At 46.3% G+C, this 20,491-nt stretch overlaps 1 protein-coding gene across 2 annotated transcripts; it reads left to right on the forward strand.

The window, feature by feature from the left end:
- The first annotated feature begins 200 nt into the window (after positions 1-200).
- Positions 201-17,043, forward strand: VCP (valosin containing protein). 2 transcript variants are annotated; one of them, XM_030920083.1, is made up of 17 exons: positions 201-1,223; positions 5,184-5,295; positions 5,493-5,665; positions 6,735-6,877; positions 8,150-8,280; positions 9,237-9,368; positions 10,411-10,513; positions 11,119-11,252; positions 11,331-11,466; positions 11,778-11,890; positions 12,290-12,454; positions 12,546-12,668; positions 12,944-13,156; positions 13,670-13,978; positions 14,252-14,407; positions 15,562-15,716; positions 15,872-17,041. In XM_030920083.1, exons 1-17 carry the CDS (start codon positions 1,207-1,209, stop codon positions 15,975-15,977), a joined length of 2,421 nt encoding a protein of 806 aa, XP_030775943.1. In that variant the 5' UTR covers positions 201-1,206; the 3' UTR covers positions 15,978-17,041. The 2 variants fall into 2 exon arrangements, with proteins under 2 accessions (XP_030775943.1, XP_010384123.1); XM_010385821.2 differs by lacking the exon at positions 201-1,223 and adding an exon at positions 1,353-1,802 and having other exon boundaries at positions 15,872-17,043.
- The last annotated feature ends 3,448 nt before the right edge of the window (positions 17,044-20,491 follow it).

Raw genomic sequence — 20,491 nt, forward strand, 5'->3', positions numbered from 1 at the left:
GTACCTGATACTTAGAGACAGGCAGATTTCTCTCAGAGTGACTCTCATTCCCTTCCTAATTCCAAATTCTAGAAATTGGACTCGTCTCAGTCAAATGTGTCTGTGTGGCTAGAAGGTGAAAGGTGAATTGAGTTGGCATACCACCAAAAGCTAGCTGCCTGTTGACTGCAAACAGGGACCCCTGTTATTTGGGGCTTAAGGATTTTCAAGTCCCAACATACACAGTTTTCTTGCTAATTTGGGTTCTACTGAATTGGCTGTGTGTTCTTTGGTTGCCCTTTGACTTCTCTGGATTTGAGTGCCTTATTATAATGTATTAATATTAATGACGGGAGGAAGAAAGGCACAAGCGCTGAGAAACTGCAAAGGTGTGGGATTGGGGTTACCAGAGGGTGCAGTGACAATGGGGTAGGAGTGGGGTGCTAGTCACAAAGTTCAGAGTAGGGCTGGTTGGAGGCAGCGTTGGAAAGGAGCAAGAAGGGTCAGGGTGGTGATGGCGTCTTAGAGGATCCCCAGGTTTTGGGAAAAGATGGATGTATAGGTTACCACAACAGGACTAGACTAATACAAGGGTTCAGTCTATTGTGCCACGTTCTTCTAGGAGGATAAACTCCGGAGCCAATGAACTGGAGCCAAGTGGGAGAGTCCGCCTCTAAGGGATTAAAGGGTCTCCTTTCACAAGTCGATCTCGCCCTATTCCTTTCGTTGATTGGCTGAGAATTCCAATCCGTCGAGGAAGCGTAGCGTTGCGGCCAATTGACGTGGCGTTACTAGGCGTGTCGCATCACTGAGGCGGGAGCCAGGCCGCAAGCGAATTTCCTGATTGGTTGCGGTCTGCGGGTTGCTGGGGAGAGGCACGGAGAGGCGGGCGAGAGTCCGCAGGACAGACGCTGATTGGCTGAGGTGGGAACAGCGTCCCTTCCGATGATTCGGCTCTTCTCGGCTCAGTCTCAGCGAAGCGTCTGCGGCCGTCGTTTGAGTCGTCGCTGCCGGTGCCACTGCCACCTCGCGGATCAGGAGCCAGCGTTGTTCGCCCGACGCCTCGCTGCCGGTGGGAGGAAGCGAGAAGGAAGCCGCTTGCGGGTTTGTCGCCGCTGCTCGCCCACCGCCTGGGAGAGCCGAGCCCCGGCTCAGTAGGTCGCTTGCCACCGCTCGTAGCCGTTACCCGCGGGCCGCCACAGCCGCCGGCCGGGAGAGGCGCGCGCCATGGCTTCTGGAGCCGAGTGAGTGTGCGCGCGCCGTCCGCTTGCTGCGGCGGCGCGCCCCGGGACCCGCGGCGCTGGGTAGGCCTGGCGGGGCCTGGCCGTGGGCGCGTCAGAGAGGTGGAGACCAGGAAAGAGGGAAGGGGAACTAGCGAGCGAGTGGGGGGCCGTGGACCCGGCAGGCCCGGCTGGGCCAGCTGCGCACCCGCGCGCCCCCTAGGCGGGGCTTGCGTTGGGCCCGGGTCGGAGCCTGGGGCCGGATCGTGCTGTGTCATGCAGGCCCCGGCCCGCCCGATTGGCTCTCTTGGAATGGCCGTCCGGGCCTGACGAGGTCTTCCGGCCCACACCGCCGGCGCGGAACCCCGGGGCCTTGGGGCGCCAGTCTGCAGTCCTGCCTACCACCCGCCGAAGGCCTTAGGTCCCTGGAGAGAGCAGGCCCCACGAGCCCGAGGCCCCAACCGGGCCCGGTGGGCGTGGACTTTGCGCCATGTGAAGGCCTCAGGAGCCCTGCCACCTAGGCGGAGGCCGGGGTCGGGGAAGGCCCGGCGAGCTCAGGGAAGCTCACAGCCGCCTTTTTGGAGCCATGTCGGCCGGTACAAGGTGGGCATCCTCTGTGTGTGATCTGAGTAGTGAGGGACTGTTAGGGAGAGGGCGAGCCCTACCTTTCGCTTCTGGTGTTCTTACTTTAGGCCTGTTGTTCATATTAGAAAGTTTGAGCCAGTTTTCCTTAATGTTATGATTAGTGGGTGGGGAGAAAAGAATTTTTCTTTAACATTTTAGCTTCTTGCTAAAGTTGGAATCTCAGTTCGTGTTTTGTGCGCCTTTCCAGATTTCCAGCTTTCGTGATGTGCAGTTTTGAGTTGCACCAACTCTTCAAAAACAAACGTGCGCGCACCGCTTTCCCCAGCTAGCTGTATTGAGAAATTATCCGGGCTATGGGGCTTTCTGACCCCACCTCCATCCTCCAGGAAAGCGTCAGATAAAACTTGGCTACCTACCTCAGCCGATTCAATTTAGAATAGAGCTTTTAGAGGCTAAAAAAAAAAAAAAAAAAACAACCAGCCCAAGGAAACTCTTCTATGCAAATTATCTTCCTTCCTTGAAGAGAGTAGTTTTTTGAAGTGTGTTCCTTTTTCTCAAGTTTCTGAATTGGGATAAAGTATTACTCAGTTGCTTATTTAAAAGGGTCACTTATTCTGAAAGTGTTCTTTTGGTTTATATGCAGTCAGCCTTTATTTTCAAAAGTAAAAATCTAAAATTCTTGGAACCTGGAATCACCAGCTGTTTCTAACTTCTTGGTCACCTTGATGACTCTTAGCGGAACCCCCTCCAAGTCCCTTGGAGTCCCCTGTGCAGTTCTGGAAAGGGATTGACTCATACAGAAGACTGGAGAATGGTCCCAAAGAGTGTCCAGAACTGCTGTTGGCCCATGGTCAGGCCGAATTCACTGTTTTAGAGATTAACACCTCTGATCTCACTAGATAGATGGGGAATTAGAGGCTTTACCTTAAGAAAAGGGCATACCACTCATCTCCAGAGCCAGAGTCCTGGCTATCCCCATCCTAACGGGATGGTAGGCAGAATGAAGGTTTTCCTAGGATGCAACTTTGAGATTAAAATACAAACTATTGGCTGGTCACAGTGGCTCAGGCCTGTAATCCCAGCATTTTGGGAGGCCGAGGCAGGCAGATCACCTGAGGTCGGGAGTTCAAGACCAACCCGGGCAACAAGGAGAAGAAACCCCATCTCTCTTAAAATGCAAAAATTAGCCAGGCATGGTGGTGGCGCACACCTGTAGTCCCAGCCACTCTGGAGGCTGAGGCAGGAGAATCACTCGAACCCAGGGAGGCAGAGGTTACAGTGAGGGAGATGGCGCCACTGCACTCCAGCCTCGGCAACAGGGAGACTCCGTTTCAAAAAATAAAAAACTATGATGACTAGAGGCATCTGGCATTTTATTTTTCTCCAGTCCCAGTTCTATAAGTCAAGCAAGAAGAAGGCAACCCCTGAAAGAGTATTTTGATGGGACAGGAGTGGGAGAGCTCATGGGTTTACATTGCTCTCAGCTGTCGCATTGAGCATGCTTGGCTTCCAGTGTGTTGATAAGCATTGGAAAAGTCTACCTACTCAGCAGCATCGTGCCTAGAGTGGCACACTTTTGGAATGGGGGAAGCAAATTTGAGCAGAGGAAACTGTCGTTAGAAACTAGTTTAGAGGCAGTGGTTAAAAATGCAGCCTATGTGTGAGGGTTAGCAGAAGGCCTACCATTTTGTTCGATGAATGGGGTTTGTTTTTCTCTTGGGTGTATCAGGACCCAGAGATGTAAGAACCCCACAGCTTCCTAGCTGAGCACAGTGTCTTTTCTCTGTCTCTTGGAAATTGTGAGGATATTTCCAATGGGAATACTATTTTGTGTTGTTTTGTTGACTGCAGTATCCCCAGCCCTTAGAACAATGCCTGGCACATAATTGACACTCATGAATTTGTTGAATGAAGAAATTCCTTTTAAAAATTTATTTTCTTTGGCTTCCTTCATTGTCTAGCCTTCCTACTTTGGTTAATGCTTATGTTTTCCTGAGCCTTACTAACAGGAGGCAGCTCTTAAAAAAGAGAGAGAGAGCGCTGGGCGCGGTGGCTCACGCCTGTAGTCCCAGCACTTTGGGAGGCCGAGGTGGGCAGATCACCTGAGGTCAGGAGTTCGAGACCAGCCTGACCAAGGTGGTGAAACCCCATCTCTAGTAAAAATGCAGAATTAGCTGGGCGTGGTGGCGCATGCCTGTAATCCCAGCTACTGGGAAGGCTGAGGCAGGAGAATCACTTGAACCTGGGAGGCAGAGCAGAGGTTGCAGTTAGCTGAGATCGCTTCATTGCATTCCAGCCTGTACAACAAGAATGAAACTCCATCTCAAAAAAAAAAAAAAAAGAGAGAACTTGAGTCTACTAAGTGACAGCTGGAGATGGGCTAGGTAATAAGTTGGTGTCACTGTCTGGTGAATGACCCTGTCTTGTAGGAAATAACAAACTGAGTATAGACCCAGTCAACTTTGATTTGGGTGAGAGGGATTTGTATTTGCCCCATGTTTCAGCATTTCTTGGTTTTGGTTTTTTGAGCCAACTTTATGGAATTGTGTGCTTTTGCAGAAATTACTGTGAAGTTCCTTTTGACCTTGAGCCTCTTTCTGGCGGTTTCATGTCTGTTAGTGTTGTTTCCAAATATGATGGTCTTTATGCTTGGCATTCCTTTGGTACTATGGAATGCCCTGGCATCAGTAGGTTTAGCCTATAAGGAGGGTAGCGCCAGTAATTCTGCTTCATTGTCCCCAGGCTTGCTTGGTAGGACTTGAGAGCTCCCTGAGCCTCAAGGGAAGTTGTCTGGCTTACTTCATTCCCTGGAAAGTTAGCTTATGCTTTATACTGTTAATCATGGTGACTGTTAATACCATGTGCCAGCTATTATGTTAAGCATTTTACATTCATTATCTCCCTTAAGACAATAAGCCTCTGAGGTAAGGGTTATAGTCTCTCTTTTATAGAGGAGGACATCAAAGTTCAGAGATTAGGTAACTTGCCCGAGATCACAGTTAAGCAGTGGCAGAATTGGAATTCAGACCCAATGGGTCTGACTATTATAGAGTTCCTGCTCTTAACAACTCTTCTATAAGTCTAAGACTATTTTTATTTCTCTAATAACTATTCAGTCTCCACTTCTATTATGTCTTCTTGGGGCAGGATCACTTACTTGGAGCCTTATAGCTGGGACACTGATGCTCAAAATACCAGGAGCTGCTGGAATGGGTATTGTAATAATGTATACTAGATACTCCTCCTCGTGACCTTGGCTGCCTTTCCTTCATCTGAGCTCTCTGGTCTAGGGACAGCTTCATCTATTCACTGTTTCTTTCCTAAGTAGGAGTTTTAGAGACTGGTGAGGCCCTTGGGGCAGGAGTATCTACTGGGACTGACTCCATTTCCTGCTTCTAGTTCAAAAGGTGATGACCTATCAACAGCCATTCTCAAACAGAAGAACCGTCCCAATCGGTTAATTGTTGATGAAGCCATCAATGAGGACAACAGTGTGGTGTCCTTGTCCCAGGTAAGCTGGGGCCACAGACTAGTCTTTCTTTACTGCACTTACTTGAGGGATTTGCCCAGGTTTCTTTTCTCATTTTGCAGATATTTCTATTTGCAGACTGCAGATAGAGTGGGGTTTACTGGGAATCCCAATCTCCAGGGCTGTTGCTTACTCCCCTTCTGCCCAGTGACCCAAAGGCCTTAACTTTCTTTCCTCAGCCCAAGATGGATGAATTGCAGTTGTTCCGAGGTGACACAGTGTTGCTGAAAGGAAAGAAGAGACGAGAAGCTGTTTGCATCGTCCTTTCTGATGACACTTGTTCTGATGAGAAGATTCGGATGAATAGAGTTGTTCGGAATAACCTTCGTGTACGCCTGGGGGATGTCATCAGGTGTGTGGGGTTTTTGGCTCCACATGGATGGGAGGCCAGATATAGCCTGCATTACAGGCAGTACCCTTGTATTACAGGGAGGACCAAGTTCTTGGAACCTGTCAATGCAGGAAGCCTCCTGGTCATGGGAAGACTTATGCTTCAGGATTGTCTTTAGGTTTTGGTTCTGCCTTCCTGGGACTTCAAAATCCATTTCTGCAGGTCCCTTGAGACAAATTGGCATTCCTGTAACTTTCTTGGTGCCTTTATTTTTTCCTACTAGAAGTGTAATTTATCATGCTTATAGCCTAGCTTAGGATACCACTCGAGGGTGTGTATGTATCTGCCAAATAACCTCCTCACTACTCACTAGTATGTCCAATTAATGGCTTGTGTTGGGGTTGGAATGAGGTGGGGATATGGACATGGAAGGTGAGCTGCTAGCAGGCCTTTTAAGCCCCTAAGTGAACCCGGGAGAGAGGAATAGTTGGAGCCAGACCCAGGATAGTTCTCAGTGTGAGTGATTTTGCTTGTTCTTGCATAATTTTAGGCAAGAGGTTACCCCATCTTGGAGTCATCTCTAGCCACTCCTACCCAACCAACCATCAGCTGGCCAGGATCATCTCAGGCTTTTGATTCTTTTTGATGGAGTCTAAGTTTCATGTAGCTTTCTTCTTGGGGGTGCTTAGTCACTTCCTCAAGGTGTTCTGAACACCTGGCTGAGATAATTTTGTTTTTTTCACTTCTGTTTCACTGACTCTGACAATTGTTAGCTTAAGACCTTCCCTTGGAATATTGGGTCACCAGTATTAGCTAGAAGGGGATCATCCTTGGATATCTCACTGAAGACTTTGCATATCTTTGTGGGGTTTCTAAATGTGTGGCTCTTGATTTTGGCTCACTGATTAGAAGTGAGTGGGGCTGTTCCTTTGCCCTCACTTCCACCGTGTTCTCCTTCCTCTCTTCACCTAAAGCCATCCTGCCTTTTCTTTTTCACTTACTATCAGCTATCTGAGCCAGGCCCTTTTGGACACCCAGTGCTTGGGCCCGAAGTGTGGTTGGTAATATGGAGTCTGCTTGTCATCCTCAGCATCCAGCCATGCCCTGATGTGAAGTACGGCAAACGTATCCACGTGCTGCCCATTGATGACACGGTGGAAGGCATTACTGGTAATCTCTTTGAGGTATACCTTAAGCCGTACTTCCTGGAAGCTTATCGACCCATTCGGAAAGGTGAGAGCTAATTCTGAGCTTAAGGATTATTGACTGTAGGGAATAAAACTTGGAACATCTTCGTCTCGTTTTCTTTTTTTTTTTTTTTTAATCTTTTATGCTTTTCTCCTGTATTTATTTATTTATTTTTTTAAGAGATGGGGTCAGCTGGGCACTGTGGTTCACACCTATAACCCCAGCAATTTGGGAGGCTGAGACAGGTGGATCACTTGAGGCCAGGAGTTCGAGACCAGCCTGGCCAACATGGCAAAACCCCATTGTGGGAACCTGTAATCCCAGCTACCTCGGGGGCTGAGGCACGAGAATGGCTTGAACCCAAGAGGTGGAGGTTGCAGTGAGCCAAGACCAGGCCACTGTACTCCAGCCTGGGTGGCAGAGCAAGACTCTGTCTCAAAAAAAAAAAAAGGAACGGGATCTCAATGTGATGCCCATGCTGGTCTCAAACTGCTGGGCTCAAGTGATCCACCTGCCATGGCCTCCCAAAGTGCTGGGATTACAGGCATGAGCCATCATGCCTAGTCTCATTTTCTTTTCTTTTTTTTTTTTTGAGACAGAGTCTCGCTCTGTCCCCCATGCTAGAGTGCAGTTGTCCAATCTCGGCTCACTGCAACCTCCGCCTCCTGGGTTCAAGCAGTTCTCCTGCCTCAGCCTCCCGAGTAGCTGGGATTATAGGCGTCTGCCACCACGCCCGGCTAATTTTTGTATTTTTAGTAGAGATGGGGTGTCACTGTGTTGGTCAGGCTGGTCTTGAACTCGACCTCAGGTGAACCACTGTGCCCGGCCACTAGACTCATTTTCATATATTTGTATACACACGCATGCAAACTCTGCACACATATTCATATGTCTTACCCTGCTCCATTCCTCCATCCTTCCCTGGCTCCCATCTCTCCCCTTCTCTGTTCTGGGAGAGTAAGCTATCTTTATGGATCTCTGAAGGAGAAGGTGGTCCATTTTGGCTGGGTCAGGGTCCAGAGTGCACAGTTCTACCATTGGTGGTTGTAGTGAAAACTTGGGCTACTTACATGGCAGAAGTCAGAACTCGATAGTCTTCTGACATGTCGGGTTTTGTTGACTGACCTCTTGAGCATTAGAGGGACTCTTCACAGTTTACCTTTCTCCTCTTACTTGCTGCTTATTAACACAGGTGGAGTTGGGGAGAGATAGGGCAATATCTAATGAGTTTGGCATTTTGACCCCAGGGTCTGATGAGTTCTCACTTTGTCTTGTAGTTGACACCCCTAACTGTGCTTGTACTGCTTGCTCTCATAGGAGACATTTTTCTTGTCCGTGGTGGGATGCGTGCTGTGGAGTTCAAAGTGGTGGAAACAGATCCTAGCCCTTATTGCATTGTTGCTCCAGACACAGTGATCCACTGCGAAGGAGAGCCTATCAAACGAGAGGTGAGTTTTCTCCCTGATTCTAGTATCCGATTTCATGATTACTCAGTGTGGCATCATGTGGTAACTGTCAAGACTGGGTGCTCGGCCGGCTGCGGTGGCTCACACCTGTAATCCCAGTACTTTGGGAGGCTGAGGTGGGCAGATCACTTGAGGTTAGGTGTTCGAGACCAGCCTGGGCAACATGGTGATACCCCGTCTCTACTAAAAATACAAAAATTAGCCGGGCCTGGTGGTGCACATCTGGAATCCCAGCTACTCAGGAGACTGAGGCAGGAGAATCGTTTGAACCCAGGAATTGGAGGTTGCAGTGAGCTGAGTTTGTACCACTTCTCTCCAGCCTGGGTGACAAAAAAAAAAAAAAAGAGACTGGGTATTCTTTGGAGAACTAACCATCTTTCAAGGGTGAGAGACCTGCCAGCTATTCATTTCTGGGCCCAATTGTTTCTTAGATGTACCTACTGTCAGGAATTTCTAAAACCTAGACTGAATCCAAAATATATAAGTGATTGAAACCATTTTTGAAGTAAAGCTGATGGTGGCTTCAGGCCTCTGCCCATTCCCAGGGTTTCCAGCTTCAGATTTTAGAGACCCCTTCTCAGTAAGACTACGAGTAATGTGAGAGGCAAGGACTGTGCTGGAAATCTTTGCCTTGGGATTTTTGTGGTTGTTCTTTGAGGCTGGATCCCTTTAGAGGAGAATCTTCTTTTTTAAATTTAATTTTTAATGAGATGGGATCTTGCTGTATTGCCCAGGAACTCCTGGACTCAAGCAGTCCTCCCACCTCTGCCTTCCAAAGTGCTGAGATTACAGATGTGAGCCACCATGCCGGATTGAGAATCTTATTATGCTCATACGCTAGGTTTTTGCACACTAGGTAGTGGAATGATTTAGAGGAACTCAACTTTTGCTGATATAATATTCTTGCCTTCTCCTTTCTTTATCTTTTCCACATTCAGGATGAGGAAGAGTCCTTGAATGAAGTAGGGTATGATGACATTGGTGGCTGCAGGAAGCAGCTAGCTCAGATAAAGGAGATGGTGGAACTGCCCCTGAGACATCCTGCCCTCTTTAAGGCAATTGGTGTGAAGGTGAGCATCCTGAGCTCTGGGATCAAGTCTAAAGTGGTGATTAATATCCAGTGTCTAATCCTGGGACTGTTTTCATACATGGCTTTCATTATTGCCTTGGATTAGAGGGGCAATAATATATCCTTTAGTTTACCTAAGGCTCTAAATTCATTAGAGCTGATGGTCTAGACCAGAGTAGGCTAATTAAATTGTCTGTCGTGTGCGTGTGCGCACAAAACACACACACATATATGGGTTTTTTTCACAACTCTTAGAATATAAAAGCCATCATTGTATCAATGGACCCCGTAAAAACAAATCTCACAATAGTTTGCCAGCCTGACTAGAGCAATGTCACCCAATAGAAGTAAGGAAGTTAAGGAAATTTTCAGAGTGTTAAAGGGTTTTGAGTCTGAAACATTTGAGAACTATTGGTCTAGAGTGTAGCTTCCCAATCTTTTCTATATCATGGAACACACTGAAGATGAAGTTACTCATTTTTCTAGTAGGTGTCACACAAATTCATCTTCTATGTGGACAGTTTACATGTTCTGCTTGTGGATAGGGCCATAGAAAGGGTATTGTCAAAGAAGAAAATTGATGATTGTAAGGAACACCATTCCAGTGTGATAAATTCTGGAGGGCATGGTTATTGGAGTGAGTGATCCTCTGGCAATGAAGAAAATAGACCCTGCTCTCTTAAATGGCTTAGCTAGTCTTTGGCCCTTGGTCTGTCTAAAATCGAGCCCTTAGTGTAATGGCCTCTTGCCTTTCCCTAGTCATGTATCTTCAAATACATTTGTACTAGAGTTTCTCTGCCCTTAGTCTCCTATGCAAGTTGCAATCATAAATATTGCCCACTTTCTAGCAGTATTTTCCCTGCTAGTAATAGAAATGATTGTGGCCTAAGGTAAATCGTCTGTTTAGCATTTATTGCTGAGGGCTTATTCTTAATATTGTCAGGGTTGAAGCCTGATTCTCCCCATCTCTGGAGCCCTAGTTAAGCCATTTGAGGGTTTGGGAGAAGGTGGGAACGTAATCACCACTCTGCATTGGTCCACAGCCTCCTAGGGGAATCCTGCTTTACGGACCTCCTGGAACAGGAAAGACCCTGATTGCTCGAGCTGTAGCAAATGAGACTGGAGCCTTTTTCTTCTTGATCAATGGTAAGATACTTGGTTCATCTTATGTCTAGCTAGACCCAATTTTGAACTGGGCTCATGAGCTGGAGCACTCATGGACGCATCCTTTTTGCACCCATGCCCTCCTGCACCTTTCTAGCATATTCTGCTTGGGTATGTTACAGACAGATGAGCAACAAAGGGAAGATATTTTACACTAGTGCTCCCTGTCCTACCCCCCTTGAGAAAGATTGTGGACAGACTGAAGAGCAGGAGCAAGCTAGAACGAGAAATCAAAGGGTGAATGCTTAGTGATTTGAGAGAGTTTGGGGAAAATGAACTTCGATCACTGGCTCTTGGAGAATGCTATTTAGTGGTGTGCTATCTCTCCTGCTCTGGCTAGAGCATTTGTCACATTTACACTTCTAGTTCAACTGTGAGAAGAGTATACTGAGTCCCTGGGCTTCTCTCCAGCCTTGCCTGGTGGCTATCCTGGGATAATGGCTGATAGAGGATCTGAGAAGTAGTCATAGGTTACCACCTTCTCACCCAGGACCTGTCTCTGGGCCAAAAAAGCAAGATAACTGATTTTTGGGGGGAATTGGGAAAGAATGTCATTTTGTTATTGCCTCCATTCTGTATCCTTTCAGGTCCTGAGATCATGAGCAAATTGGCTGGTGAGTCTGAGAGCAACCTTCGTAAAGCCTTTGAGGAGGCTGAGAAGAATGCTCCTGCCATCATCTTCATTGATGAGCTGGATGCCATCGCTCCCAAAAGAGAGAAAGTAGGAGCTTACCTGAAGGGATAGTGGGGGGTTGAAAGGCCCTGACTTCACTTCTGACCAGACATCCTGTTCTGGCAGACTCATGGTGAGGTGGAGCGGCGCATCGTATCACAGTTATTGACCCTCATGGATGGCCTAAAGCAGAGAGCACATGTGATTGTCATGGCAGCAACCAACAGACCCAACAGCATTGACCCAGCTCTACGGCGATTTGGTAAGGACTCCAGATACTTTTGACCATGTCCTTGCTTAGGTCCTACCTCTTTCCTTCATCTAAGTCACCTAATCCTCTTGAAGCCCTTCACAGTGATTGGATCTGGGGTTCTTTTTCCTTTATCCTGCGTCCTGTCTACAGTGACCATCCACCCTGGTTTTCTGAGACTGAAAGGTTTCCCAGGGTTGAGACTTTTTCAGTGCTAACATTAGGACAATCCTGTGCTAGCTGAGATGGTTGGTCACCCTAGGCTTGTCTCTTACCTCTGGACTAGAAACGAGCCCTGTCTATGTTCATGCACTGTCCCACAGGTCGTTTTGACAGGGAGGTAGATATTGGAATTCCTGATGCTACGGGACGCTTAGAGATTCTTCAGATCCATACCAAGAACATGAAGCTGGCAGATGATGTGGACTTGGAACAGGTGAAGTGATGATGAGGGCTGACCAGGCATTACAATATCTCTAGGCAGTTGCTGGGAACTGGCTAAAGACATAAGGTTTAGATGTGAGGAGATGGGTTTTTATTTCTGGACAGGGGAAAGGAGGTAATCTGAGATTAAATCCAGAAAATTGGAGTTGGCATTTTTCTCACTTGATGCTGCATTTAGAGTAAATCAGAATTGTTGGAGCAGCTTTATTTCTAGGTCCCAAGTCCAGGATTAAGTACTTAAAACCCGGCCCATAAAGGTATTGCTAGTATATATATTCAAGGAAATCAGAGGACGCAGGGATAGCAGTCAGGGGAAGCATTCTATTGTCTCTGAGCCTCCTGCGGCAACTGGGTCTTTGAGGCAGCACAGTAAATAGATCTTTCTCTGCAGGTAGCCAATGAGACTCACGGGCATGTGGGTGCTGACTTAGCAGCCCTGTGCTCAGAGGCTGCTCTGCAAGCCATCCGCAAGAAGATGGATCTCATTGACCTAGAGGATGAGACCATTGATGCCGAGGTCATGAACTCTCTAGCAGTTACTATGGATGACTTCCGGGTAAGGACCACACCCTTGCCTCAGGTACACACATATGTGCTTTGACCCCTCCCCTGGTAAGTCTCATCCCCAGTTTTCCCTCCTTTTCTAGTGGGCCTTGAGCCAGAGTAACCCATCAGCACTGCGGGAAACTGTGGTAGAGGTGCCACAGGTAACCTGGGAAGACATCGGGGGCCTAGAGGATGTCAAACGTGAGCTTCAGGAGCTGGTCCAGGTAGGGTAACTTGGTCCAGGGTGAGTCACTGCCTCAATACATTGTAATTGACCTTGGTGATCTCAGGGTGTCAACACGTTTGCTGCAAGAGATGTGAGAGCACGACTTAGGAACCTAGTGTTCTTAGGTTTGAGGCACTAAGGAGTCTGCTTCTAGAGAAGCTGGATCTGATACCATTGGGTACACCATGAAGTAATGGAGGAGATGCTTCTGTTTAGTTAGGTTTCTTTCACAATGTGGAGGTAGCCTTGAACCCTCTTTCCTTTTCCTCCTAGTATCCTGTGGAGCACCCAGACAAATTCCTGAAGTTTGGCATGACACCCTCCAAGGGAGTTCTATTCTATGGACCTCCTGGCTGTGGGAAAACTTTGTTGGCCAAAGCTATTGCTAATGAATGCCAGGCCAACTTCATCTCCATCAAAGGTCCTGAGCTTCTCACCATGTGGTTTGGGGAGTCTGAGGCCAATGTCAGAGAAATCTTTGACAAGGTGAGCTACAGTAGGCTGAGCTATCTATTGATTTGCCTGGGGACAAGGAATAGAGGCTGTTTTTCTTTAAGAGGGTTGAAACCTTCTTATTGCTGGCTGCTCAACTGGACAGCAAGTCACTTGATTTTCTTTCTGAGTTGTGAGAGAGCTGGTGTTTTTTTTTTTTTTTTTTTTTTTTTTTCTTAAATTGAGACAGGGTCTGGCTCTGTTGCCCAGGCTGGAGGGCAGTGGTACAGTCATAGTTCACAGTAACCTTGAAACCTGGGCTTAAGCCATTCTACTGCAGCCTCCTGAGTAGCTGGGACTACAGGCATGCTTCACCACATCTGGCTGATTTTTTATTTTTTGTAGAGATGAAGTCTCAGTATGTTGCCATGCTGGTTTCGGATTTCTGGCCTCAAGTGATCCTCCCACCTTGGCCTCCCAAAGTGCTGGGAATACAGGTGTGAGCCACCATGTTTGGCCGAGAGATCTAGTTTTGTGAATGCTTGAATCAATCCATTCCTCCTACAGGCCCGCCAAGCTGCCCCCTGTGTGCTATTCTTTGATGAACTGGATTCGATTGCCAAGGCTCGTGGAGGTAACATTGGAGATGGTGGTGGGGCTGCTGACCGAGTCATCAACCAGATCCTGACAGAAATGGATGGCATGTCCACAAAAAAAAATGTGTTCATCATTGGCGCTACCAACCGGCCTGACATCATTGATCCTGCCATCCTCAGACCTGGCCGTCTTGATCAGCTCATCTACATCCCACTTCCTGATGAGAAGTCACGTGTTGCCATCCTCAAGGCTAACCTGCGCAAGTCACCAGTTGCCAAGGCAGGTGCAGGATCGTGGGCTGTGGGAAACTTGTATGAGTCCTCAGTCTGGTATGGAGTGCTCTTTGGGTTCTGGACAAGATTGCTTTGGGGTTAGGGTTGGTCTAAAGGGAAGGTAGAATTTTTGAGGGTATTAAGATAATCTAGAATCAGGAATAAAATGGGGTGGCCAAAGAAGGGGCAAACTAGTTGGGAGTGCTTGGATGGCCCAAAGATCTGTGTATCTCAAGAGAGAAGAGGCTAAATGCTAAGGTAGCTCTGCTGCTTCTTTTAGGATGTGGACTTGGAGTTCCTGGCTAAAATGACTAATGGCTTCTCTGGAGCTGACCTTACAGAGATTTGCCAGCGTGCTTGCAAGCTGGCCATCCGTGAATCCATCGAAAGTGAGATTAGGCGAGAACGAGAGAGGCAGACAAACCCATCAGCAATGGTGAGTCTGTATCCTTTCCCCAGATGTGCCATTCATGGGGAGCCAGGCAGCAGCCACCACCATGCCCTAGAGTTGAGAGTAGAAGTTGTTGAAAAGATCATCTGAGAAGAATGTTAATAGGGCATCAAAGATAAAGAATACTGAGGTGAATCCATTCAATTTGAAATAAGGCCGAGAAGAGATGGGCAGGCTCCATTCTCTGTCTGAACCAAGCTCCATGAGGGAAATCAGAGTATGAGAGTGCACCAAACAGAGCAAGGTTTTTGTTCTTGTTTTTGTTTTTTTTTTGAGACGAAGTCTTGCTCTGTTGCCCAGACCGAAGTGCAGTGGCACGATCTCGGCTCACTGCAACCTCCGCCTCCCAGGTTCAAGCCATTCTCCTGCCTCAGCCTCCCGAGTAGCTGGGACTACAGGTGCATGCCACCACGCCCGGCTAGTTTTTTGTGTTTTTTTTAGTAGAGACGGGGTTTCACCGTGTTAGCCAGGATGGTCTCGATCTCCTGACCTTGTGATCCGCCCGCCTTGGGCTTTCAAAGTGCTGGGATTAAAGGCGTGAGCTGCAGAGCAAGGTTTTGAACTGAGATGAGACCCATATACCTATCCCTGATGGTTGGGGAAGGGATGGGGTCCACAGACCTCCCAAAATGAAAAGACAAATTCATGTGTGTGTAAGCTCCATAAAGGTAGGATCTCTGTCATCTCACTTGTTTTCCACTGTGTCCTGTGTTACCCTTAATTAATTCATTAAGTTCCAAACGTGGGACTTACTGAATGAGCAGATAAATGGCTTGCTTTCTGTTTTGAAGGGTCTGTGACCGTCCTTCTCTCTCCCATAAAAGCTTAAAACTACTGATGAACTAATCCTAGGAAGCAGTCTCATAAGTCACAGCAATTGGTCTCTCAATGGAAGAGATAGGTTTTGAGCAGGGCTGTGAAGAGAGTAGAATTTGAATGAAGGGAATAAGCAGCCCAAATAATGTGCTCCAGTAGTAGGATTGCAATCATTGGGAAACTCTGGGTATATTTAAGAGTATATACGTCTCTGAAAGTGAGACCACTGGGTAGGATGTAATCCAAATGTGGTAAGCACTGAAAGCCATTGGCATTTCCTTTTAAAGTATTAAGCCCTAGTGATCTGTGTTTACCAACTATAGGAGGTAGAAGAGGATGATCCAGTGCCTGAGATCCGTCGAGATCACTTTGAAGAAGCCATGCGCTTTGCGCGCCGTTCTGTCAGTGACAATGACATTCGGAAGTACGAGATGTTCGCCCAGACCCTTCAGCAGAGTCGGGGCTTTGGCAGCTTCAGGTAACTTGGTTGGGAGCCTTAGACAGTGCTTAAGTTACTTTGGGGACCTACACCAAAAAGGGAATGGGAGTCCTAAGGAAGCTAGAGGGGTAGTTGTGGAAATCTTACACAGGCTCTGTCCTAACCGTCTTTTTTGGCTTTGCTCTTGTACACAGATTCCCTTCAGGGAACCAGGGTGGAGCTGGCCCCAGTCAGGGCAGTGGAGGCGGCACAGGTGGCAGTGTATACACAGAAGACAATGACGATGACCTGTATGGCTAAGTGGTGGTGGCCAGCATGCAATGAGCTGGCCTGCCCGGACCTTGTTCCCTGGGGGTGGGGGCGCTTGCCCAGGAGAGGGACCAGGGGTGCGCCCACAGCCTGCTCCATTCTTCAGTCTGAACAGTTCAGCTACAGTCTGACTCTGGACAGGGGGTTTCTGTTGCAAAAATACAAAACAAAAGCGAAAAAATAAAAGCGATTTTCATTTGGTAGGTGGAGAGTGAATTACCAACAGGGAATTGGGCCTTGGGCCTGTGCCATTTCTGTTGTAGTTTGGGGCAGTGCAGGGAACCTGTGTGGGGTGTAAACCAAGGCGCTACTGCCACCTGCCACAGTAAAGCATCTGCACTTGACTCAATGCTGCCCGAGCCCTCCCTTTCCCCTATCCAACCTGGGTAGGCTGGTAGGGGCCACAGTTACTGGGTAAACGTTTATATAGAGAGTAGGTTGATTTATTTTACATGCTTTTGAGTTAATGTTGGAAAACTAATCACAAGCAGTTTCTAAACCAAAAAATGACATGTTGTAAAAGGACAATAAACGTTGGGTCAAAATGGAGCCTGAGTCCTGGGCCCTGTGCCTGCTTCTTTTCATGGGAAGAACTTTGGGCTACCCGCCACTCCCAAGGCATTCTTCCAAATGTGAAATCCTGGAAGTAAGATTGCACCTTCTTCCTCTCCTGATCAACATCAGTATGATATCTCCTGTTGCCTCACCCTGTGTCTGCAGTATCACTGGATAGGACTGGTGGAAAGGGAGCAACCTGACAGAGCTCCAAATGTGGAGAATATGGCATCCCTCCACCTATATTTGATGTGAACGGTAAGGCTAGGCCTGCAGAATCCCTTATCCTGACCAAAGACTGTGTTGGGGAGGCATTTGAAAATCATAGGGTTGCAAAAAAATACAATCTTATTTGCAGGTGGATATTTTCTGTATTCCCTTTTAATGCATCTAAAAATCCCAAACATCCCCTGGTTGGTGGTCACTTAGAGTTGTACCCACCTTTATTTTATGTACTTTGTTTGATTTAAAAAAAAAAAAACAAAACTTTTTGTTAATATAAGATTTTAGTATTGAATTTTTTTTTCCAAACAGAAAATAGACTGTCCTCTTCAATTACTTAGTGCTTCTGGGGTCAGTACAATGATGCCTCACCCAGAGAGAGAGTAGTGCAGAGAAAATAAATTACTAAATATATGTTGATTGGGTTTGGGACATAAAAGACAGTCCTGAACACCATAATTTTGAATAAAATACTGTAGTCTCCAAAGATCAAAATCCCTAAAGTCTAAAATTCTGAAAATCACAATCCCAAAAGGTCAAAATCCCAAAATATAGCTCTGGAAGAAATGCTAAACGTTCTTCAAAAATTTACTTACATTTTAAAAAGGGTATTTATTTGAGAAACAACACGACAGAACATTTCGTAGGCCACTTTACACGATAAAATAGGGAATAGTAACATTTTTGCAAGGTAAACACTCAGGTATACCAACAACAGTTGCACAGATATAACGGTGATGAGCAGATGAAACATATTCATAAAGAAATAGGTCAGAAAGTGAAGTGTATAAATGCTTGTCACTATGCTTGGTAATTGTGGGCACCTAGCTTTATAACTGTGGTCAACTGTAATACTGTGACAGAAAACCTAAGTCTTGATGAGATGGTTCAAAAACTTACGTTAACCACTGCATTGTCTCCCAAAGAGATGAGGTCTTCAGAACGTTTTATTCTTCACAAATGCACGTGTACAAAAAACAGACGTCTCTTCATTTATTGAGGAACTTTCAACATTTTTATGCACACATACAATGCTCACACACAGAGTCAACATTGTGGTCATGGAGTCAAATTTTTAATGTCCAAGGCGCCAGAAGAAAAATCTGTCCTAGTCTGGACGCGGTGGCTCGTGCCTGTAATCCCAGCACTTGGGGAGGCTGAGGCGGGCGGATCACCTGAGGTCAGGAGTTTGAGACCAGCCTGACCAATGTGGAGAAACCCATCTCCACTAAAAATACAAAATTAGCCAGGTGTGGTGGCGCATGCCTGTACTCCCAGCTGCTTGGGAGGCTGAGGCAGAGAATAGCTTGAACCTGGGACACGGAGGTTGCAGTGAGCTGAGATCGTGCCATTGCTCCCCAGACTGGGCAACAAGAGTGAAACTCCATCTTAAGAAGAAAAATCTATCCTAGCTCTTACAGACCAATTGCCTTCTGTATTTGTTCTCTCTGGGACACCGCCTGTTGGATGGTACCCAACAACATGGAAGGCAGATCTTCCCCACTGAGCCCACTCAGACTTACAAACTAATCTCCAGAAACAACCTCACAGACACACCCAGATAATGCTTTGCCAGATTTCTAAATACTTAATCCAGTAAAATTGACACCTAAAATTAAGTCCACAATTCTGCTCATTGGCAACTTGGCACCCTGATGTGTCTCTTTAAACCATACTTAAGACAATAGCAAGATAATAGTTCTGTATAACATGATGCAAATATCTTGTTTACAACCAAAAACGTACTAATCCCTTCCCCAGAATTTGAAATTTTATGTTGTCCAGCTTGTGATTTTAGGGATTTTGATCTTTTGGGACTTCAACATTTGGGATTATGGTGTTTGGGATTGTGTCCTTCAGGATTATGATCAACACTGGTATTAGTCATCCTAGACTTTATACTAGGCAAGACCAGGCTCCCTTTTGGTCTACATAGATAATCTTTAAGGATGCATGATACTTATATTGGTTGATTAAACTGGAGCAGCTCTGGAACTCATGCTGCGAAATGGATATTTTTGCACTTTTGGTATTTGTTATTTCAGTAGGTTTTTTTTTTTTTTTTTCTTTTTTTCTTTTTGAGGCGGAGTCTCGCTCTGTCGCCCAGGCTGGAGTGCAGTGGCCGGATCTCAGCTCACTGCAAGCTCCGCCTTCCAGGTTCACGCCATTCTCCTGCCTCAGCCTCCCGACCAGCTGGGACTATAGGCGCCCACCACCACGCCCGGCTAGTTTTTTTGTATTTTTTAGTAGAGACGGGGTTTCACCGTGTTAGCCAGGATGGTCTCGATCTCCTGACCTCGTGATCCGCCCGTCTCGGCCTCCCAAAGTGCTGGGATTACAGGCTTCAGTAGGTTTTTAGGGAACAAGTGGTAGTTGGTTACATAAATTCTTTAGTGGTGATTTCTAAGGTTTTGGTGCACCTGTCATTTGAGCGGTGTACACTGTACTCAATGTGTAGTCTTTTATCCCTCACCTCCCTCCCACCTTTTCCCTGAGTCCCCAAAGTCTGTTGTGTCATTCTTATGCCTTTGCATTCTTATAGCTTAGCTCCCATTTACAAGTGAGAACATACAATGTTTGGTTTTCCATTCCTGAGTTACTTCACTTAGAATAATGATATTCCGGTTGCTGCAAATGCCATTATTTTTGTTCCTTATGGCTGAGTAGTATTCCCTGGTATGTATATATACCACAAATTTTTTTTTTTTTTTTTTTTTTTTTTTTTTTTTTTTTTTTTGAGACGGAATCTCCCTCTGTCACCCAGGCTGAAGTGCAGTGGCATGATTTCGGCTCACTGCAACCACTGCCTCCCGAGTTCAAGCTATTCTCCTGTCTCAGCCTCCCATGTAGCTGGGATTACAGGCACATGCCACCACACCCAGCTAGTTTTTGTATTTTTAGTAAAGATGGGGCTTCGCCATGTTGGCCAGGCTGGTCTTGAACTCCTGACCTCAGTTATACCACAATTCAGTTTCTTTATCCACTCATTGATGGGCATTTGGGCTGGTTCCATTAGTTTTGTAATTGCAAATTGTGCTGCTATAAATGTGCGTTTACAAATATCTTTTTCATATAATGACTTATTTTCCTCTGGGTAGATACCTAGTAGTGGGATTGCTGGAATAAATGATAGTTCTACTTTTAGTTCTTTAAGGACCCTCCACACTGTTTTCCATAGTGGTTGTACTAGTTTACATTCCCACCAGCAGTGTAAAGTGTTCCTGATCACCACATCCACACCAGCATCTTTTATTTTTTGACTTTGATTATGGCCATTCTTGCAGGAGTAAGGGGGTATCACACTGTGGGTTTGATTTGCATTTCCCTGATCATTAGTGATGTTGAGCATTTTTTCATATGTTTGTTGGCCATTTGTGCATCTTCTTTTGAAAATTGTCTATTCATGTCCTTAGAGCACTTTTTGATAGGATTTTTTTTTTCTTGCTGATTTGTTTGAGTTTCTTGTAGATCCTGGATCTACAAGGTCTTTTGTTGGGTGTATAGGTTGCAAAGATTTTCTCCCACTCTGTGGGTTGTCTTTTTACTCTGCTGATTGTTTCTTTTGCTGTGCAGAAGCTTTTTAATTTAATTGGGTTCCATCTATTTATCTTTGTTTTTGTTGCATTTACTTTTGGGTTCTTGGGTCGTGAAGTCTTCGCTTAAGCCAATGTCTAGAAGGGTTTTTCTGATGTTCTAGAATTTTTATGGTTTCAGGTTTTAGATTTAAG

Source organism: Rhinopithecus roxellana, chromosome 16 (genome assembly GCF_007565055.1).
Source record: "Rhinopithecus roxellana isolate Shanxi Qingling chromosome 16, ASM756505v1, whole genome shotgun sequence".
In the NCBI taxonomy this organism is placed as follows: domain Eukaryota; kingdom Metazoa; phylum Chordata; class Mammalia; order Primates; family Cercopithecidae; genus Rhinopithecus; species Rhinopithecus roxellana.